This window comes from Nansenia antarctica, assembly GCF_963989245.1.
Source record: "Nansenia antarctica genome assembly, chromosome: 15".
NCBI classification, from domain to species: domain Eukaryota; kingdom Metazoa; phylum Chordata; class Actinopteri; order Argentiniformes; family Microstomatidae; genus Nansenia; species Nansenia antarctica.
This window is the reverse complement of record NC_137685.1, coordinates 27,555,593-27,571,488: the sequence shown is the minus strand read 5'-3', so window position 1 is coordinate 27,571,488 and position 15,896 is coordinate 27,555,593. Positions and strand designations below refer to the sequence as shown.

General features: G+C 47.6%; 1 protein-coding gene across 1 annotated transcript in view; it reads right to left on the bottom strand.

Annotated features, from left to right (window-relative positions):
- Window positions 1-829: 829 nt before the first annotated feature.
- The window catches only part of rbl1 (retinoblastoma-like 1 (p107)), a 33,043-nt gene continuing 17,976 nt past the window's right edge, over window positions 830-15,896 (bottom strand). Inside the window, exons 15-22 of the mRNA XM_080545572.1 lie at window positions 13,643-13,882; window positions 11,820-12,013; window positions 3,218-3,394; window positions 2,602-2,673; window positions 2,311-2,422; window positions 1,978-2,129; window positions 1,566-1,730; window positions 830-1,237 (exon numbers count right to left, since the gene is read on the bottom strand). Of these exons, the coding sequence (XP_080401698.1) occupies window positions 1,064-1,237; window positions 1,566-1,730; window positions 1,978-2,129; window positions 2,311-2,422; window positions 2,602-2,673; window positions 3,218-3,394; window positions 11,820-12,013; window positions 13,643-13,882 (1,286 nt within the window). The 3' untranslated portion in view covers window positions 830-1,063. The remainder of the gene's footprint in view (window positions 1,238-1,565; window positions 1,731-1,977; window positions 2,130-2,310; window positions 2,423-2,601; window positions 2,674-3,217; window positions 3,395-11,819; window positions 12,014-13,642; window positions 13,883-15,896) is intronic.

The following is a 15,896-nucleotide window of genomic DNA, read 5'->3' as shown; positions in this document are numbered from 1 at the left end:
TTTGAGCCCCTGAAAATAGGGGACTGTGTATAAAAATGGTTGCAATTCCTAAATGTTTCATACAAAATGTTTGTTCAACCCCTTAAATTAAAGCTGAAAGTCTGCACTTTGTTTGCATCTTGATCATTTCATTTCAGATCCATTGTGGTGGCATAGAGCCAGAATTATGGAAATTGTGTCAGTCCAAATATTTCCGGACCTAACTGTATATGAGAATAACAAATGTGTTAATATAATACAGATGGTGGTTTGACAGTGTTCTTTCAGAAAAGGTGAGACACATAATGACAAGACAAGGCAGACACATGGCATGTACAACATCATGAGGACTTGGCTAAACTGTGTTGTTGTAACAACAGAATATCAACTGCTGCTAGCAAATATTATTTGATAGCAAGAGCTCTTTATATAAAAAAAGACTTCAGCATAGCAATAACGCAATAAATTTGATGTGCTGGTGGAAAGTTAATGTTAGCTTTAACATGTTGTTGAGTTAAATTGTGAATGTTAAAACCAAGGAGCTCATATAAAAATAGTACCACTGATGTTACACAATTCAGCATTTTTACATAAAAAATAACACCAACAAATTAAAATGTGTAGATACTACACATCTAGACAAAAATGCTGCCAAAATGAGCAGCAAGACACAAAGAAACAGTTCAGTCTGCTGCCATAATCCAGGCAGGACTAAAACCAGAAAAAACCCTCTAGGTGATGAAACAGCTTGTATTGCTTCACAATGCTATACACAAGGCCAAAGGTTCACTGTTGCTGATTCAATTCAACAGCAAAAAAAAACATTTTGCCATCCATAAATGTGCATGAACAATCTAATAGGATATGCAAACTCAGGTTTTGGTTTATAACCAAATATGCAAAACATGGTTTAAAAATGTTTACATAAAGGAAAGCCTTCTTGCACAAAATGTACAAGAATGCTGAATCTCCAGACTGACGGCTGTATGTATGTAAGGAACCCCTGCAGAGGACATGATTGGGCCTGACGGAGCTTGGTGGGTCCAGAGGGATCTGTGGGGTCCATGTAGGTTTCGGGGGCTGGTCAGTGATGGGCTCTCTCACTGACCACGTCCTGCAGCCGTTTGAGCAGCACGTCCTCGCTCTCGGGACACACCCTCTTGGTGGGGGACTCAGCGGAGTAGTCTCCCTCCATGCTGAACGCTCTCTTCCTGCTCACCCCGCCCTGCCGGATCATCTGGTTGATGTCTGTCAGCTCCTGAAGAGAGGAGCAGGGAAACCAGTCAGCAGAGGAAAATAACACCCCCACAACCCCCCCCCCCCCCCCCCCCCCCACACACACACACACACACACACACACAAACCCCCACACACACAATTCAATTTCTTGAACATCTTTGTCATATATTACTATGGCATTAGAATTGCTACACCCAAGACAAGTGAACCAATCTCAGAAACACACACAAAAAAAACTATTTCATTCTTATCCACTAAAATAGAGCAACCAGTCAAAAATGATTAATGAAAGTTCCCCATCACCCCCCTACGCCAGGAGAGTAGCGTGGGTGTGTGTGTGTCAGCACCTTGGAGGGGCTGCCGTTGATCCTGTAGGTGTAGGCAGAGTTGGGCGTGAGGCAGGCTCCGTTCTTGTGAGGAGACACATAGATGGAGTGTCTCTGGGAGATGCGGCGTGGGGACAGAGGCTGGGCGCGCACCGAGGGGAACGGGGACAGGGGAGGCGCCTCCATCTGCGCCACACACAAACACAACACACACAAACACAAACACAAACACTCAGACACACAGAAGAGGCTCAAACCGTCTCAAACACACATCTACGTGGGGCTTCACTGTTCCCCTGGCCGTGTTTGTTTGAACAACGACAGACATGTTCAATCAAAACGGGAACGCCTTGAAATATTCAAACCCTTGAATCCCATGAGTTAGGTGGGTTTCTAAACATTTCTACATTGTGTTTTTTGCTGGAGTCCGTACCCGATTGTCTGTGCTGGGGGCGGCGTATCGGAGGGCGAAGCTCTTCATCTTCACCACGTAGACGGAGTTGTAGAACTGGATGAGGTCGCCGCGCTCTTCTCCGGACAGGTTGGAGCCGTCCTCTCTGTGGTCCTGATTGGCTTTCTCTGCGGCTGAGGTTAAGACAGTTGGGGGGGGGGGGCACACCGGTAGACACAGGTTTACAAAAGTCACAGGGTCAAGGACCATGAAGCCGGTAATACAGCTGAGGTTGTTGGTTTGTGGTAATAATACAGCTGAGGTTGTTGGTTTGTGGTAATAATACAGCTGAGGTTGTTGGGTTTGTGGTAATACAGCTGAGGTTGTTGGGTTTGTGGTGGTTCTTACATGCTCCGGGGTCCACCTCCATGTTCTCATCTGACGGCTGCTCTCTGGCGCCGGGACGGAGGAGAACGCTACGATACACCTGCAGGACACACACACACACACACACACGCACACACGCACACACAGACCATAAAGAACACATCCCTCGTCCTAACAAAATTTCTCGGGCGAACCGTATTGAGAAAAACGTTTCTTTTAAAGTCAAACAAGGAAAAGGGACGTCATGTTAAAAAGCTTCCCGGGAGGTGTGTTACTCACGTGACTGCTGGCCTGTGGTTGACTGCGGTAACATTTCATGATGTCCTGGAAGGTGTGACCTTCCTTTGAGATCTACAACAGAAAGGATGGCGTAACACCACATGTACGGAACACTGAAATCTCAAGACAAAACACACTAGCTCTTTCCTTCTGTCGTCAATAGAATGGCTTCCATTTCAACTGTCAAACATCCCCCCCACACTGAGAGGGTCAGTCATCTTCCCCACAGTAGCCCTGGTTCCATAAAATGACCTTGGAGATGACGTAGACAGACAGACAGACAGACCAACCGACCTTGGAAATGATGTAGACAGACAGAGACATGCCTACACAGAGAGAGAGAGAGAGAGAGAGAGAGAGAGAGAGAGAGAGAGAGAGAGAGAGAGAGAGAGAGAGAGAGAGAGAGAGAGAGAGAGAGAGATTGCTGCGGAGACAGACAGACAGACCTGGGAGATGACGTAGACAGACAGACAGACAGACCATGGAGATGACGTAGACAGACAGACAGACAGACCATGGAGATGACGTAGACAGACAGACAGACCTTGGAGATGACGTGGACAGACAAACAGACAGACCTTGGAGATGACGTAGACAGACAGACAAACAGACAGACCTTGGAGATGACGTAGATGGCACAGAGCAGGAGCTGGTCCAGGTGTCGGTCCTTCATCAGGTCGGTGCAGTGGACCAGCGAGTGCTCGAAGCAGGTCCAGATCTTCCCTCGCAGCTCCGAGGAGATGTCCAGTTTCACACACAGGTCCCTGAGACGCACGCTGGCCAGGTGGTACACCTGCACATCAACCATTAACCAACCATTAATCAACCAATCGATCACACAAGAGCACATTTTGACCATGAATGCAATGTCCACTAGAAAATAAAATAGATACCTAGAGATGGGGGGAGGGACAAGGGAAGAAGGAGAGGTGGAGAGAGAGAGAGGGAGGGGGAGTGTTGTTAGCTCAGTGCAACTAAGGGAGTGAGTGTAAAGCCTGGTACACACAAAGATAATCTGGACGATTTTGGACCGATTTCCCCCCTTCCGACCAAGGACAGCAAACGCCCGATTATCGGATGTCTCTAAAGATTATCTTACAAGATTATCCTGTGGTGTGAGGTGTGTTAAGAGTCAATATCTCCCGACAATCTGCTCGGAAAATGGTCGGGATGGCCGACGATCGTAAATATTAAACGTGTTCAATATTTACGATCAAAAGTCTTCTTGTCTGTGGTCAAAACTGACAACTCCCGAGTCCGATTGTGACGTGGAATGAAATGTAGCCAATCAAGAAGCGAGCTGACTGCCGTGTCTTCTTCTTTTCGTTCTTCTGCACTTTATTTCCCCTGTAGCACATGGCTGCCTCTACAGGTCAGTCAGGGTACTACTACCCTGATTACGCGAGATTTCTGGCTTGGGGGACGAGACTCCAGACTGTCGGAGGACAGATCTTTATGCATGTGGTCGTATATCGGAGCACACCACACACAATACGATCAAAACTGTTCAATTCCTGATTTTTTATCTTCATGTGTGGGGTCTCTCTCAAAATCTTTATGCGTGTACCAGGCTTTAGTGTGAGGGTGAGTGTTAGTGTAAGGGAGTGAGTGTTAGTGTGAGGGTTAGTGTAAGGGAGTGAGTGTTAGTGTGAGGGAGTGAGTGTTAGTGTAAGGGAGTGAGTGTTAGTGTGAGGGTGAGAGTGAGTGTTAGTGTAAGGGAGTGAGTGTTAGTGTAAGGGAGTGAGTGTTAGTGTGAGGGAGTGAGTGTTAGTGTAAGGGAGTGAGTGTTAGTGTGAGGGTGAGAGTGAGTGTTAGTGTAAGGGAGTGAGTGTTAGTGTGAGGGTGAGAGTGAGGGTTAGTGTAAGGGAGTGAGTGTTAGTGTGAGGGTGAGAGTGAGGGTTAGTGTAAGGGAGTGAGTGTTAGGCCCAATCCCGATTCCCTTTTCTACCCCTATGGCTCGTTTTCGAGTGTGACTCGATTCGAAGCCAAGGCCTTCGAACAGAGCCACAAGCCATAGGGGTTGAAATCTACCCCTATGAATTGGGACAGCCCTTCACGACGGATACGTCATCAGCAGTGGTTTAAATAGACGCGGTACGGGTGACGCGTTATGTTGCCGGCGAATTCTCACATCTCGCAATGCCTTCTTCAGCTGTGTTTATTTCTGTTGCGTGTGCTATAAGCATCTTTTTTCGTTTATTATCAACACACCTGAGAAATCGTGGAAGAGGGACAACCCTTCAAGACTGATACGTCATCAGGAATATCGTAGAAAAGCATTGACGCTCGCGACTCATTCACAACTTCACTTTTACGCTATCAATCGATCAAACAAGTCATCAAATAAAAAAGAACAATGCTTCATTGTCAGACCATGACAGAATAACGGCGCTCTAACCTGTATGAAACCTGTGCTCCTACCCTGCCAGTCTGCACTGATTTAGGACAACAGTGCAACAACTTCGCGGCTGAACTTTAGTTACATTTACAGCGTCATATACCATCAATGGGAAACATGGAAAAATGCATGACTTACATATTTAATTTTATGACGTTCCGAAATCCGAAGTGACAGGAACGCTGGAGAAACAGCCGCTGTCCACTGCATTAATTAACTACATGTCCTTGATGAGTCTCCCGCTCACTGCCCTCCATCAAAAAATGTCACATCCATCAATAATATTACATTTACATTTACATTTTTGGCATTTAGCAGACGCCTTATTCCAAAGCGACTTACAATCAATACATTTGAATACTAAGCATGTGAATCAGCAGTCCACCATTCGTTGCAGGAAGAGTACTCTAGCTCGGGCCCGGGGCCACTGATAGAAGGAAAAACCTTCTCCCTATTATCGCTTTCTACTAAACCTTTATTTATTTATATATATATTTTTTAATATTAGTGGAGAAACTGAGAAACAGTACAAGGGGGGCAATAGAAGTTCTTAGGGACACAGTAGAGGGGAAAGCGGGTGTCTTTAGGAGACGTAGTGGTGAGGGTCAGAAGATGTCTCAGGAGGAGCAGTTAAGATGTAACCTGAAGAGATGGGTCTTCAGTCTACGACGGAAGATGGGTAGTGACTCTGCCGTTCTGACAGCCGTGGGGAGCTCATTCCACCAGCGGGGAGCCAGTGTTGTGAAGAGACGTGATCGGGCAGCCCGACTGCTGTGTAGAGGAGGTGGGGCCAGTCGGCCAGCCGAGGTGGAGGAGCGGAGTGAGCGGGCAGGGGTTTGGGGGGTTACCATTTCCTTCAGGTAGGCAGGGGCTGTCCCTTTAGCTGCCTGGTATGCAAGCACCAGGGTCTTGAATCTGATGCGAGCTGCTATCGGGAGCCAGTGCAGGGTGCGAAGGAGAGGGGTGACATGCGAGTATTTGGGGAGGTTGAATACCAGCCGGGCAGCAGCATTCTGGATGAGCTGCAGAGGTCTAATGGCTGAAGCGGGGAGCCCAGCCAGGAGTACATTGCAGTAATCCAGGCGGGAGATGACCAGTGCCTGGGTCAAGAGTTGCGCTGCCTCTCTGGTAAGGAATGGTCGTATCCTTCTGATGTTGTAGAGGAAGAATCTGCAGGAGCGAGCCGTTGCTGCAATGTTCTCCGCACAGGATCGGTTATCCAGGATCACTCCAAGGTTCTTGGCTGTCAGGGAGGGGGTTACAGTAGAGTTCTCCACTGTGATGGAGAAGTCTTGGAGAGGGCAGGCTTTCCCGGGGATGAAGAGGAGCTCGGTCTTGTTAAGATTGAGCTTGAGATGGTGGTCAGCCATCCAAGTTGAAATGTCAGCGAGACATGCTGAGATACGGGTTGCCACGTGTACATCAGACGGGGGGAAGGACAGGAAGAGTTGAGTGTCGTCTGCGTAGCTGTGGTAGGAGAGCCCATGTGAAGAGATTACCGAGCCAAGAGACTTGGTGTAGAGGGAGAAGAGTAGGGGCCCTAGGACGGAACCCTGGGGAACTCCAGTGGAGAGGGTTCGTGGAAAAGATAGCGATTCTCTCCAGGTCACCTGGTAGGAGCGGCCCGCCAGGTAGGAAGAAAACCAGGAGTGTGCGGTGCCAGAGATGCCCAGGTCTGAGAGGATGGAGAGAAGGATCTGGTGATTGACTGTGTCGAAGGCAGCAGACAGGTCAAGGAGAATGAGAACAGAGGAGAGGGAGGAAGCTTGGGCAGAGTGGAGGGCTTCCGTGACAGCAAGGAGCGCAGTCTCAGTGGAATGCCCAGCCTTGAAGCCGGATTGGTGGGGGTCTAAGTGATCCATCTTCCCGAGATAGTCAGTCAGTTGTTTAGATGCCGCGCGTTCAAGGGTTTTGGAAGGGAAGGAGAGAAGGGATACAGGTCTGTAATTGTGGACAGATGATGGGTCAAGGGTAGGTTTCTTGAGGAGAGGCTTGACTCTGGCTATTTTGAAGGCCGCTGGGACAGATCCAGTGGATAGGGAGGAGTTGATTAGGGTGGTAAGGTAAGGATGGATGTCGGCGGAAATGGATTGGAGAAGGGGGGAGGGGATGGGGTCAAGAGGGCATGTGGTTGCCCGCTTTGATGTGATAAGTGTGAGAATCTCATCGGGGGAGAGGGGGGGAAAAGATGACAATCCAGAGATCGAGTGTCGAGGGGAGAGTTTGGAAGGGGTGTTAGCATTGTTAGTGGGAGGAGGGAGCGGTGGGGGGAGAAAGGTGCTGCTGATGTCGTCCACCTTTTTTTCAAAGTAGGTGACAAAGTCATCGGCGGACAGGGAGGAAGGAGGAGGGGGAGGAGGTGGATTAAGGAGTGAAGAGAAAGTGGAGAACAGTTTTCTAGGATTAGAGGCAGAAGAATGTATTTTTGAATGATAGTAGGATGTTTTAGCAGCTGATGCCGAGGAGGCGTAGTTGGCAAGGAGAGAGTGATAGAGGTTAAGGTCATCAGAAAGGCCAGTTTTTCTCCATTTCCTCTCAGCTGCTCTGAGCTCTAGTCTACAAGCATGTAGCGTTTCAGAGAGCCAGGGAGCTCGAGGAGAGGATCGAGCTGGCTTCAAGGTTAGTGGACAGAGGGTGTCGAAGGATGAGGTGAGAGCGGACAGGAGGGTTGAGGATGCCGCATCAGTGGATAGAAGGGAGAAGGATTCGACAGAGGGTAGGGAGGATAGGACAGAAGAAGAGAGGGTGATGGGGGACAGGGTACGTAGGTTACGACGAGAGGGTCGTAAGTGGTTAGAGGCTGAGAGGGAAGAGGAAGTTTTGAGGGGAAGGGAGAAGGATATAAAGTGGTGATCAGAAACTGGAAGAGGGGTAACGGTAAGGTTGGAAGTGTGGGAAGATGTGGTGAAGACAAGGTCGAGCTGATTGCCTGCCTTATGAGTCGGAGGAGAGGGGGACAGGGTAAGGCCGAAGGAGAGGAGAAGGTCAAGTACTCCAGATGAGAGACGCTTCTCAGATTGGAAATTGAAGTCACCTAATAGTACGAGCGGAGTGCCATCATCCGGGAAGGAGCTGAGAAGGCCATCCATCTCGCCTAGGAAGTCACCGAGTTGGCCTGGGGGGCGATAGATGACGACAATGTGGAGTTTGACCGGGGAGGAGACAAAAGCAGCATGAAATTCAAAGGAGGATGTAGACAAGTGTGCCAGGGGAAGGACAGTGTGTGACCACTTGGGCGAGATGAGGAGTCCTGTGCCCCCCCCTCGACCAGAGGGTCTAGGGGAATGAGAAAAGGAGTAGGCGGCAGAGAGGGCTGCCGGTGCAGCTGTGTTTTCTGGTGTGATCCAGGTTTCAGTGAGAGCAAGAAAATTGAGGGCCATAAGAGATGCATAAGCTGAGATAGCGTCAGCTTTCCGGACCGCCGACTGGCAATTCCAGAGACCGCCTGCGGCGATAAAGTCATGGTCAGTAGAAAGAGGTGGGTAGATGAGATTGGAAGGTTTGCGAGGGGGGATGTAGCATCTAGGTGTCCTCCTGAGTGTCAGAAGAACAGGGATAGGGAGAAAGCACATTGTGGCAAAAGTCTGTAGAGGGGAAGAGGGCTAAGGAACCAACAGAACTAGGAGTAGCTAAGCGCACTCAGTAGACCGGAGTGACTAGAGAAGACAGCAGCAACACTACAAACAACTGGAAGAGAAGGTACTTAGTACCCTGGCTTCTGGCTTCCTCTCAGGCCTTCCTCGATGGACTCCCACAGATAGACTCCCGTCTTGTTGTCATGAGTCTTGACTCCCACAGATAGACTCCCGTCTTGTTGTCATGAGTCTTGACTCCCACAGATAGACTCCTGTCTTGTTGTCATGAGTCTTGACTCCCACAGATAGACTCCCGTCTTGTTGTCATGAGTCTTGACTCCCACAGATAGACTCCCGTCTTGTTGTCATGAGTCTTGACTCCCACAGATAGACTCCTGTCTTGTTGTCATGAGTCTTGACTCCCACAGATAGACTCCCGTCTTGTTGTCATGAGTCTTGACTCCCACAGATAGACTCCCGTCTTGTTGTCATGAGTCTTGACTCCCACAGATAGACTCCCGTCTTGTTGTCATGAGTCTTGACTCCCACAGATAGACTCCTGTCTTGTTGTCATGAGTCTTGACTCCCACAGATAGACTCCCGTCTTGTTGTCATGAGTCTTGACTCCCACAGATAGACTCCCGTCTTGTTGTCATGAGTCTTGACTCCCACAGATAGACTCCTGTCTTGTTGTCATGAGTCTTGACTCCCACAGATAGACTCCCGTCTTGTTGTCATGAGTCTTGACTCCCACAGATAGACTCCCGTCTTGTTGTCATGAGTCTTGACTCCCACAGATAGACTCCCGTCTTGTTGTCATGAGTCTTGACTCCCACAGATAGACTCCTGTCTTGTTGTCAGGAGTCTTAGTGTCAGGAGGCTGTCGCAGAGGCTGTCGCTCTCAGACAGGCCAGATATTAATGGAGACTCAGTAATTGCTAACAACTAGCAGGCTTGTAGCCCCTCCCACTAACGACCACTAATGCCAACAGGTGTTCTCACTAGTCGCATGTATGAGGCAAATGTCCCCTGGTCTATTCCATATATACAGGACAGAGGCTCCTCCTACTTGCAGATTAGCACCTACTTGGGTCAGGGGGGCTAGTGGTTTCACTAGAGTTATTCTGCCAGGCTTTGTCTTTTAAAATAGACAGTTACAACACTATCACTTAATAAACAACTTACAACTTTAAACTATTAAACTTCATAAACAACACAGGTATCCACTATAAGTAGTCCAGGTTAAGTAGAAGTAGTCTTACTTACTCAGAATGCAAAGAGATGAGACACTGCTTAGGTTTCAAAATGTATGAGGCAAATGTCCCCTGGTCTATTCCATATATACAGGACAGAGGCTCCTCCTACTTGCAGATTAGCACCTACTTGGGTCAGGGGGGCTAGTGGTTTCACTAGAGTTATTCTGCCAGGCTTTGTCTTTTAAAATAGAGTTACAACACTATCACTTAATAAACAACTTACAACTTTAAACTATTAAACTTCATAAACAACACAGGTATCCACTATAAGTAGTCCAGGTTAAGTAGAAGTAGTCTTACTTACTCAGAATGCAAAGAGATGAGTCCACTGCTTAGGTTTCAAAATGTAATATTACATAATAACAACTGCTCGGATTAGATTGCGAGTTGTTTTGGTATGCCGCAATACAATTTATACCACCGAGGGGGGGGGGGGGGAATTCGCGCCTATCATGCACATATCAGCCTGTGGATAGAAAACATTAGATAGATAACTTTACATTAAATATACCATCATCCGCTGTCAAACACCACAATTTATTTCATGATTGTACATCTCTGAAATGTTAATCGCGCACATTTCTATGGGTCAGTTGCCGGGGCAGAGGAACAGGGTGACTGTCAGCCTGTGACAAACGCGCAGATATGAGTGCTCCGGTGTCTTGCTTTAGTAGTCTAATGGAAGTGATCAGGCATTACAGCGATTTTTTTGTTATGCTTGTTATAAAGAAAAGGTCTATAATGCATTGTAATGACATTAAACTAACGTTTGATAGATAACTTTACATATGTGTACCATCATCCGCTGTCAAACGCCACAGGTAATAATTGATTTATGATTGTACATCTCTGAAATGCTCGACTGTCATGCAGCCTGTAACGTTAGACACACAGCACATCGGTATAATAACGTTTTGTTGTTGTTGTGCTTGTTATAAAGAAAAGGTCTATAATGCATTTAAATGAATGATACAACCCATTAATAATATTACATAATAACAACTGCTCAGATTAGATTGCGGGTGCCGCTACATGGAAATAGGTAAAAATGTGCATCATGTACAAGTCAGCCGAACGTTTGACAGATAACTTTACATATGTGTACCATCATCCGCTGTCAAACTCCACAGGTAATAATTGATTTATGATTGTACATCGAAATGCTCGACTGTCATGAAGTGTTGCGTTACTGTAACGTTAGACACAGCACCGACATAAAAGCGATTTTTTGGTTATGCTTGTTATAAATAAAAGGTCTATAATGCATTGTAATGACATTAAACTAAGATAATAAAATGGTTATCATAATTTTTCAAATCTTTATTGAAAAATTACAGAGAAAGTAAAATGACATTTCCGCATTGAATAGAGCGACATAACATTTCTGTAGATGATTCGCAATGCATCCTGGAATCAAGGGGTAGCGTACCCCTATGGCTTCGAAGCTAGTCTGGTCCTGGAATCGCTCGAAACGAAGTCATAGTTAGCCCTCGAAATGAAGCCATGGCTCGATGAAATATGAATTGGGACAGCCCTCCCCCTAAACGTGAACGCGCAAATCAAGCCATAGGGGTGAAAACGAAGTCATAGGGGTGAATTGGGATTGGCCCTTAGTGTGAGGGTGAGAGTGAGGGTTAGTGTGAGGGTTAGTGTGAGGGTGAGTGTGGGTGAGAGTGAGGGAGTGAGTGTAAGGCCCGATCCCAATTCATCCCTTCGGCTCCGTTTTGCGCGTTCACGTTTAGGGTAGTGGTGTTCAATTCAATTCATTTTTCATCGAGGGCTAGGGGTAAGGGGGAGGGCTATCCATGGAGATGACGTAGACAGAGAAATTCGGGGGGCACGTTTGATTCGGAGCCATGACCCTTCGCCCCAGAATGCATTGCGAATCATCTACAGAAATTATTTCGCTCTAGTTAATGTGAGGGTCTCACCTTCCTGAAGAACAGGGCTAAGGAGCAGGTGTGAGGGTGAGGGTGAGGGGGGTCTCACCTTCCTGAAGAACAGGGCTAAGGAGCCCGTGCGTCGGGGCCGGGCGGAGGTTTGGGAGGGCTCGGGGGCCAGCAGGGCGTGGCCGGGCCGGCCGGGGGAGGCAGTCAGGAGGTACTGGGCCGTGACCGGGCTGGAGGGGCTGCTCCTAGAGTGCACCGGGATCAGTGTGATCCCACCCATCTCGTTCTTCAAACCTGCACCGTAACCACAGAGACAGAGACCTCAGAACCGCCGTGTGATTTACGTTGACGTCGTTTGGCATTTAGCAGAAGCCTTTATCCAAAAGCCACTTACAACAAACACGTCTGTCTAAGTCAGTGGTTGTCAAACCTCTCCTCGGGGACCCCCAGCCGCTCCACATATTTGATCTGTTCCACCACTGAGCACACCTGATTCAACTAATCAAGTACGAATCATAATTGCTTTGTACTTGATTAGTTGAATCAGGTCAGCAGGTGGTGGAACAGATCAAATATGTGGAGCGGCCGGGGGTCCCAGAGGAGAGGTTTGACAACCACTGATCTAAGTGAGTGAATCATACGTCCATCAGTCATTGTAAGAAAAAGTCACCTATGCTCGGGCCAGGGGCCATTGGCAGTCATAATGCTATAAGAAGGAAGAATTAGGATTATTATATTTTTTTAGATCTATTTATTTCTTTTATTTACAGTAGGGAAACTGTACAGGAGGGTAAGAGGGGATGAAGAGGTCTTAGGAGGGACAATTAAGGTGTGATTGAAGATTTGACTGTAACATGCTTTTCATTTTACAATCTCAGAGGGCATACAACAGTAGTGGAAAAGCTGCTGCAGTGACTGCAGAAGCCCTGTAGAGGGCGTCCCTGAGCCCCTGAGCAACACTGCACAACCATGGACATACTGCAACAACGCAGGGCTGCCAACCAGCCTGCCAGTGGACGTGTGAGCTCTTTCAGGGCAGGGTGTGTGTAATTGCGAGTGTAGGGGTGCACGTGTGTGTGTGTGTGTGTGTGTGTGTGTGTGTGTGTGTGTGTGTGTGTGTGTGTGTGTGAGTGTGTGTGTGTGTGTGTGTGTGTGTGTGTGTGTGTGTGTGTGTGTGTGTGTGTGTGTGTGTGTGTGTGTGTGTGTGTGTGTGTGTGTGTGTGTGTGTGTGTGTGTGTGTGTGTGTGTGTGTGTGTGTGTGTGTGTGTGTGTGTGTGTGTGTGTGTGTGTGTGTGTGTACCTGTTAGAGGGTGGTACAGTTCGTAGGCAGTAGACATGGCTCAGTTGGTAGAGCAGGGCGCTAGCAACGCTTAGGTTGTGGGTTCGATTCCCGCTGGGACCATATATACTGAAATGTATGCACTCACTGCAATGTAAGTCGCTTTGGATAAAAGCGTCAGCTAAATGGCATATATTACATGGAAAGGACAGTAAAGATGTGTGTGTGTGTGTGTGTGTGTGTGTGTGTGTTTCAGGGTATGTGTAACTGTGTATGGGTGTATGGGTGTGTGTGTGTGTGTGTGTGTGTTTCAGGGTATGTGCAACTGTGTATGGGTGTGTGTGTGTGTGTGTGTTTCAGGGTATGTGTAACTGTGTATGGGTGTGTGTGTGTGTTTCAGGGTATGTGTAACTGTGTGTGTGTGTGTGTGTGTGTGTTCCAGGGTATGTGTATCTGTGTATGGGTGTGTGTGTGTGTGTTTCAGGGTGTGTGTAACTGTGTATGGGTGTGTGTGTGTGTGTGTGTGTTTCAGGGTGTGTGTAACTGTGTATGGGTGTGTGTGTGTGTGTGTGTGTTTCAGGGTATGTGCAACTGTGGACATGGAAAGGACAGTAAAGAAGTGTGTGTGTGTGTGTGTGTGTTACCTTGCAGAGGGAAGCTGAGCTGCTGTCCGTTGGTGAGGGTGAGGACGGTGGGGGCCTCTATCTTCAGGGTCCCCCCGGCGCTGAAGGAGAGTGTCTTGGCGGGGGAGGGGGACAGGGTGATGCCGCGGTGGCCGTCGTCTCCGAACAGACGGCGTTTGGCGCTGCCCGCCGCGGGGGAGCTGTAGCGGTCGTGGACGGACAGAGGGGACGGAGGGACGGACAGAGGGGACGGAGGGACGTCTGGGGAAAGAAAAAAGCAAGGCGGTGAAGACGTCGTCGTCACTCAGGGCGTCGGGACGGTTCCACGAACGACATTGGATAAGCCGTGCGGTCTCCTTTTCATGTCATGAAAAACAACCACGGGTTTAGAGAGAGAGACAGAGAGAGGGAGAGAGAGAGAGGGGGAGAGAGGGAGAGAGAGACAGAGAGAGACGGAGAGAGAGACAGAGAGAGAGAGAGAGAGAGGGAGGGAGAGAGAGAGAGGGAGGGAGGGAGAGACAACAAATCATCGATCACAAGCTAGCAAGGATGCTGAATATTTTGTTCGGATGAAAAGTCACCATAGCCGTCAAGAACAGGTAATGATGAAGTGCGCCAACGTTTCAGAGAAAGCATTGGAGGCTAGTTACCTCGTAGACGAAATTGTTGATACGGCAAAGAAGCCACACACTATAGCCGAGTCCGTAACATTGAATAGGGAGGATTAAGTTGGAAGAACTGGGTCAGTATTTGCACTGATTGCCACAGGTTTCATCACTACCTGCCAGAATAGGACTGTTGTGTGCATCTTCCCAAGCGCAAGTCTCCCATTAGTTGTGTTTCCATAAAAGTTAAGCGAATTTAGAAATGGGAATCATGAAATGTGGAGTGTTTCCATTAACTTGGTTGGAGCAAATAAGCTAGCTAGGCTACGTAAAACATAATTTCGTCAGTATTTACATGTATACTGTATAGTTTGATGTAAAGAACTCTCCCAACTGCAATGCAAAAAACACATACGAAATCTTTTTAAAAGTACAATAAAGGTTTATACATTTTATCAAAGTGTGGTGTGCATCTCCCGCAGTGCGATATAAACATCAGGCACGTGCCGTGAGCTTTTAGATTGGGTAAGCATAAGATATAGAAATACACGTAATTACACATACACGCTATCAGTGAACGCAGTTTCAAGGAAATGCAATTTTGATGCCCTAGAACCCGCTAATAAACTGTAGTGTCACTTTGTGATCAGATTACCAAAAACAAAAAAAACAGTTGCCAGTTTCGACTATATCAGGGGTGCTCATTGTTCAAAGATCTTTTAAAGTAGCCAACCTACTGAAATCTACAAGACAAGTCCAGTTTCAACATCGCACACGCACACACGCACAACACAGACACACACCGTTCCCATCCTCCATAGTAAACACAACACACTTTCTTTTCACACTTTGTCACACAGGCACTTGACATCACATCACAGACCCTCCCTCTCAAAGTACTCAAACCATATAAACAAGCACAGATCGCCACCAGCCTCGCGAATCATATACATCATATAAACCGCTCATACCAGGCTTGCTGTAGCCGCTGGCGACTCTCCCTTTCTGGGTCAGTGTGAACATCGGTGAGCGAGCGGCTGGGCGGCCTTTAGCCAGTAGTTGTGTTTTTCCAGTCCAGTCCAGTCTACGAAATCCCTTTAGGTCGCTGACAGTAATGTCCATATTCACAAAATCAAGCAAGTTATCCTTATTGATTATTATTATTTAGATCGTTGGAGCTAGCTGGCATAAGCTATTCTGCTGGGCGAGAGGTGAAATGTTAAGTGAACTTGAAAGTGATGAGAGCCAATCAGTAGCTCTTATCGGAATGAAAGACCTACTCTGATTGGCTGTAAGCATGCTTACCCTGGTCACATTAAACAGCGGGTTGAGGCATCGGAAAAAAACAAAAAAGACATTTTCACGCAATCGAATGTACGCGAGGGAAAGCAGAGAGCGGAGTGCTTATATGCAAAGCAGAGTAGGGAGTGCTTTACTCCTACAGGTGGCGCTAAAAATGCAACGTCAAAATGAATGACTCCTGCTGCCCTGGGACCTAAAATACGACTCTTTTAATGAAAACAAACAAACGGTTACATGCACTTTTATTTTAATATTTTCCTTTTTTCTTTTTTCGTTGGGTAAGCACTGCTTACCCTGCTTATATGGACGGCACGTCCCTGATAAACATACTATCTGTAGACTCTCCGCTCAGGGTTGCCAGTTGGAAT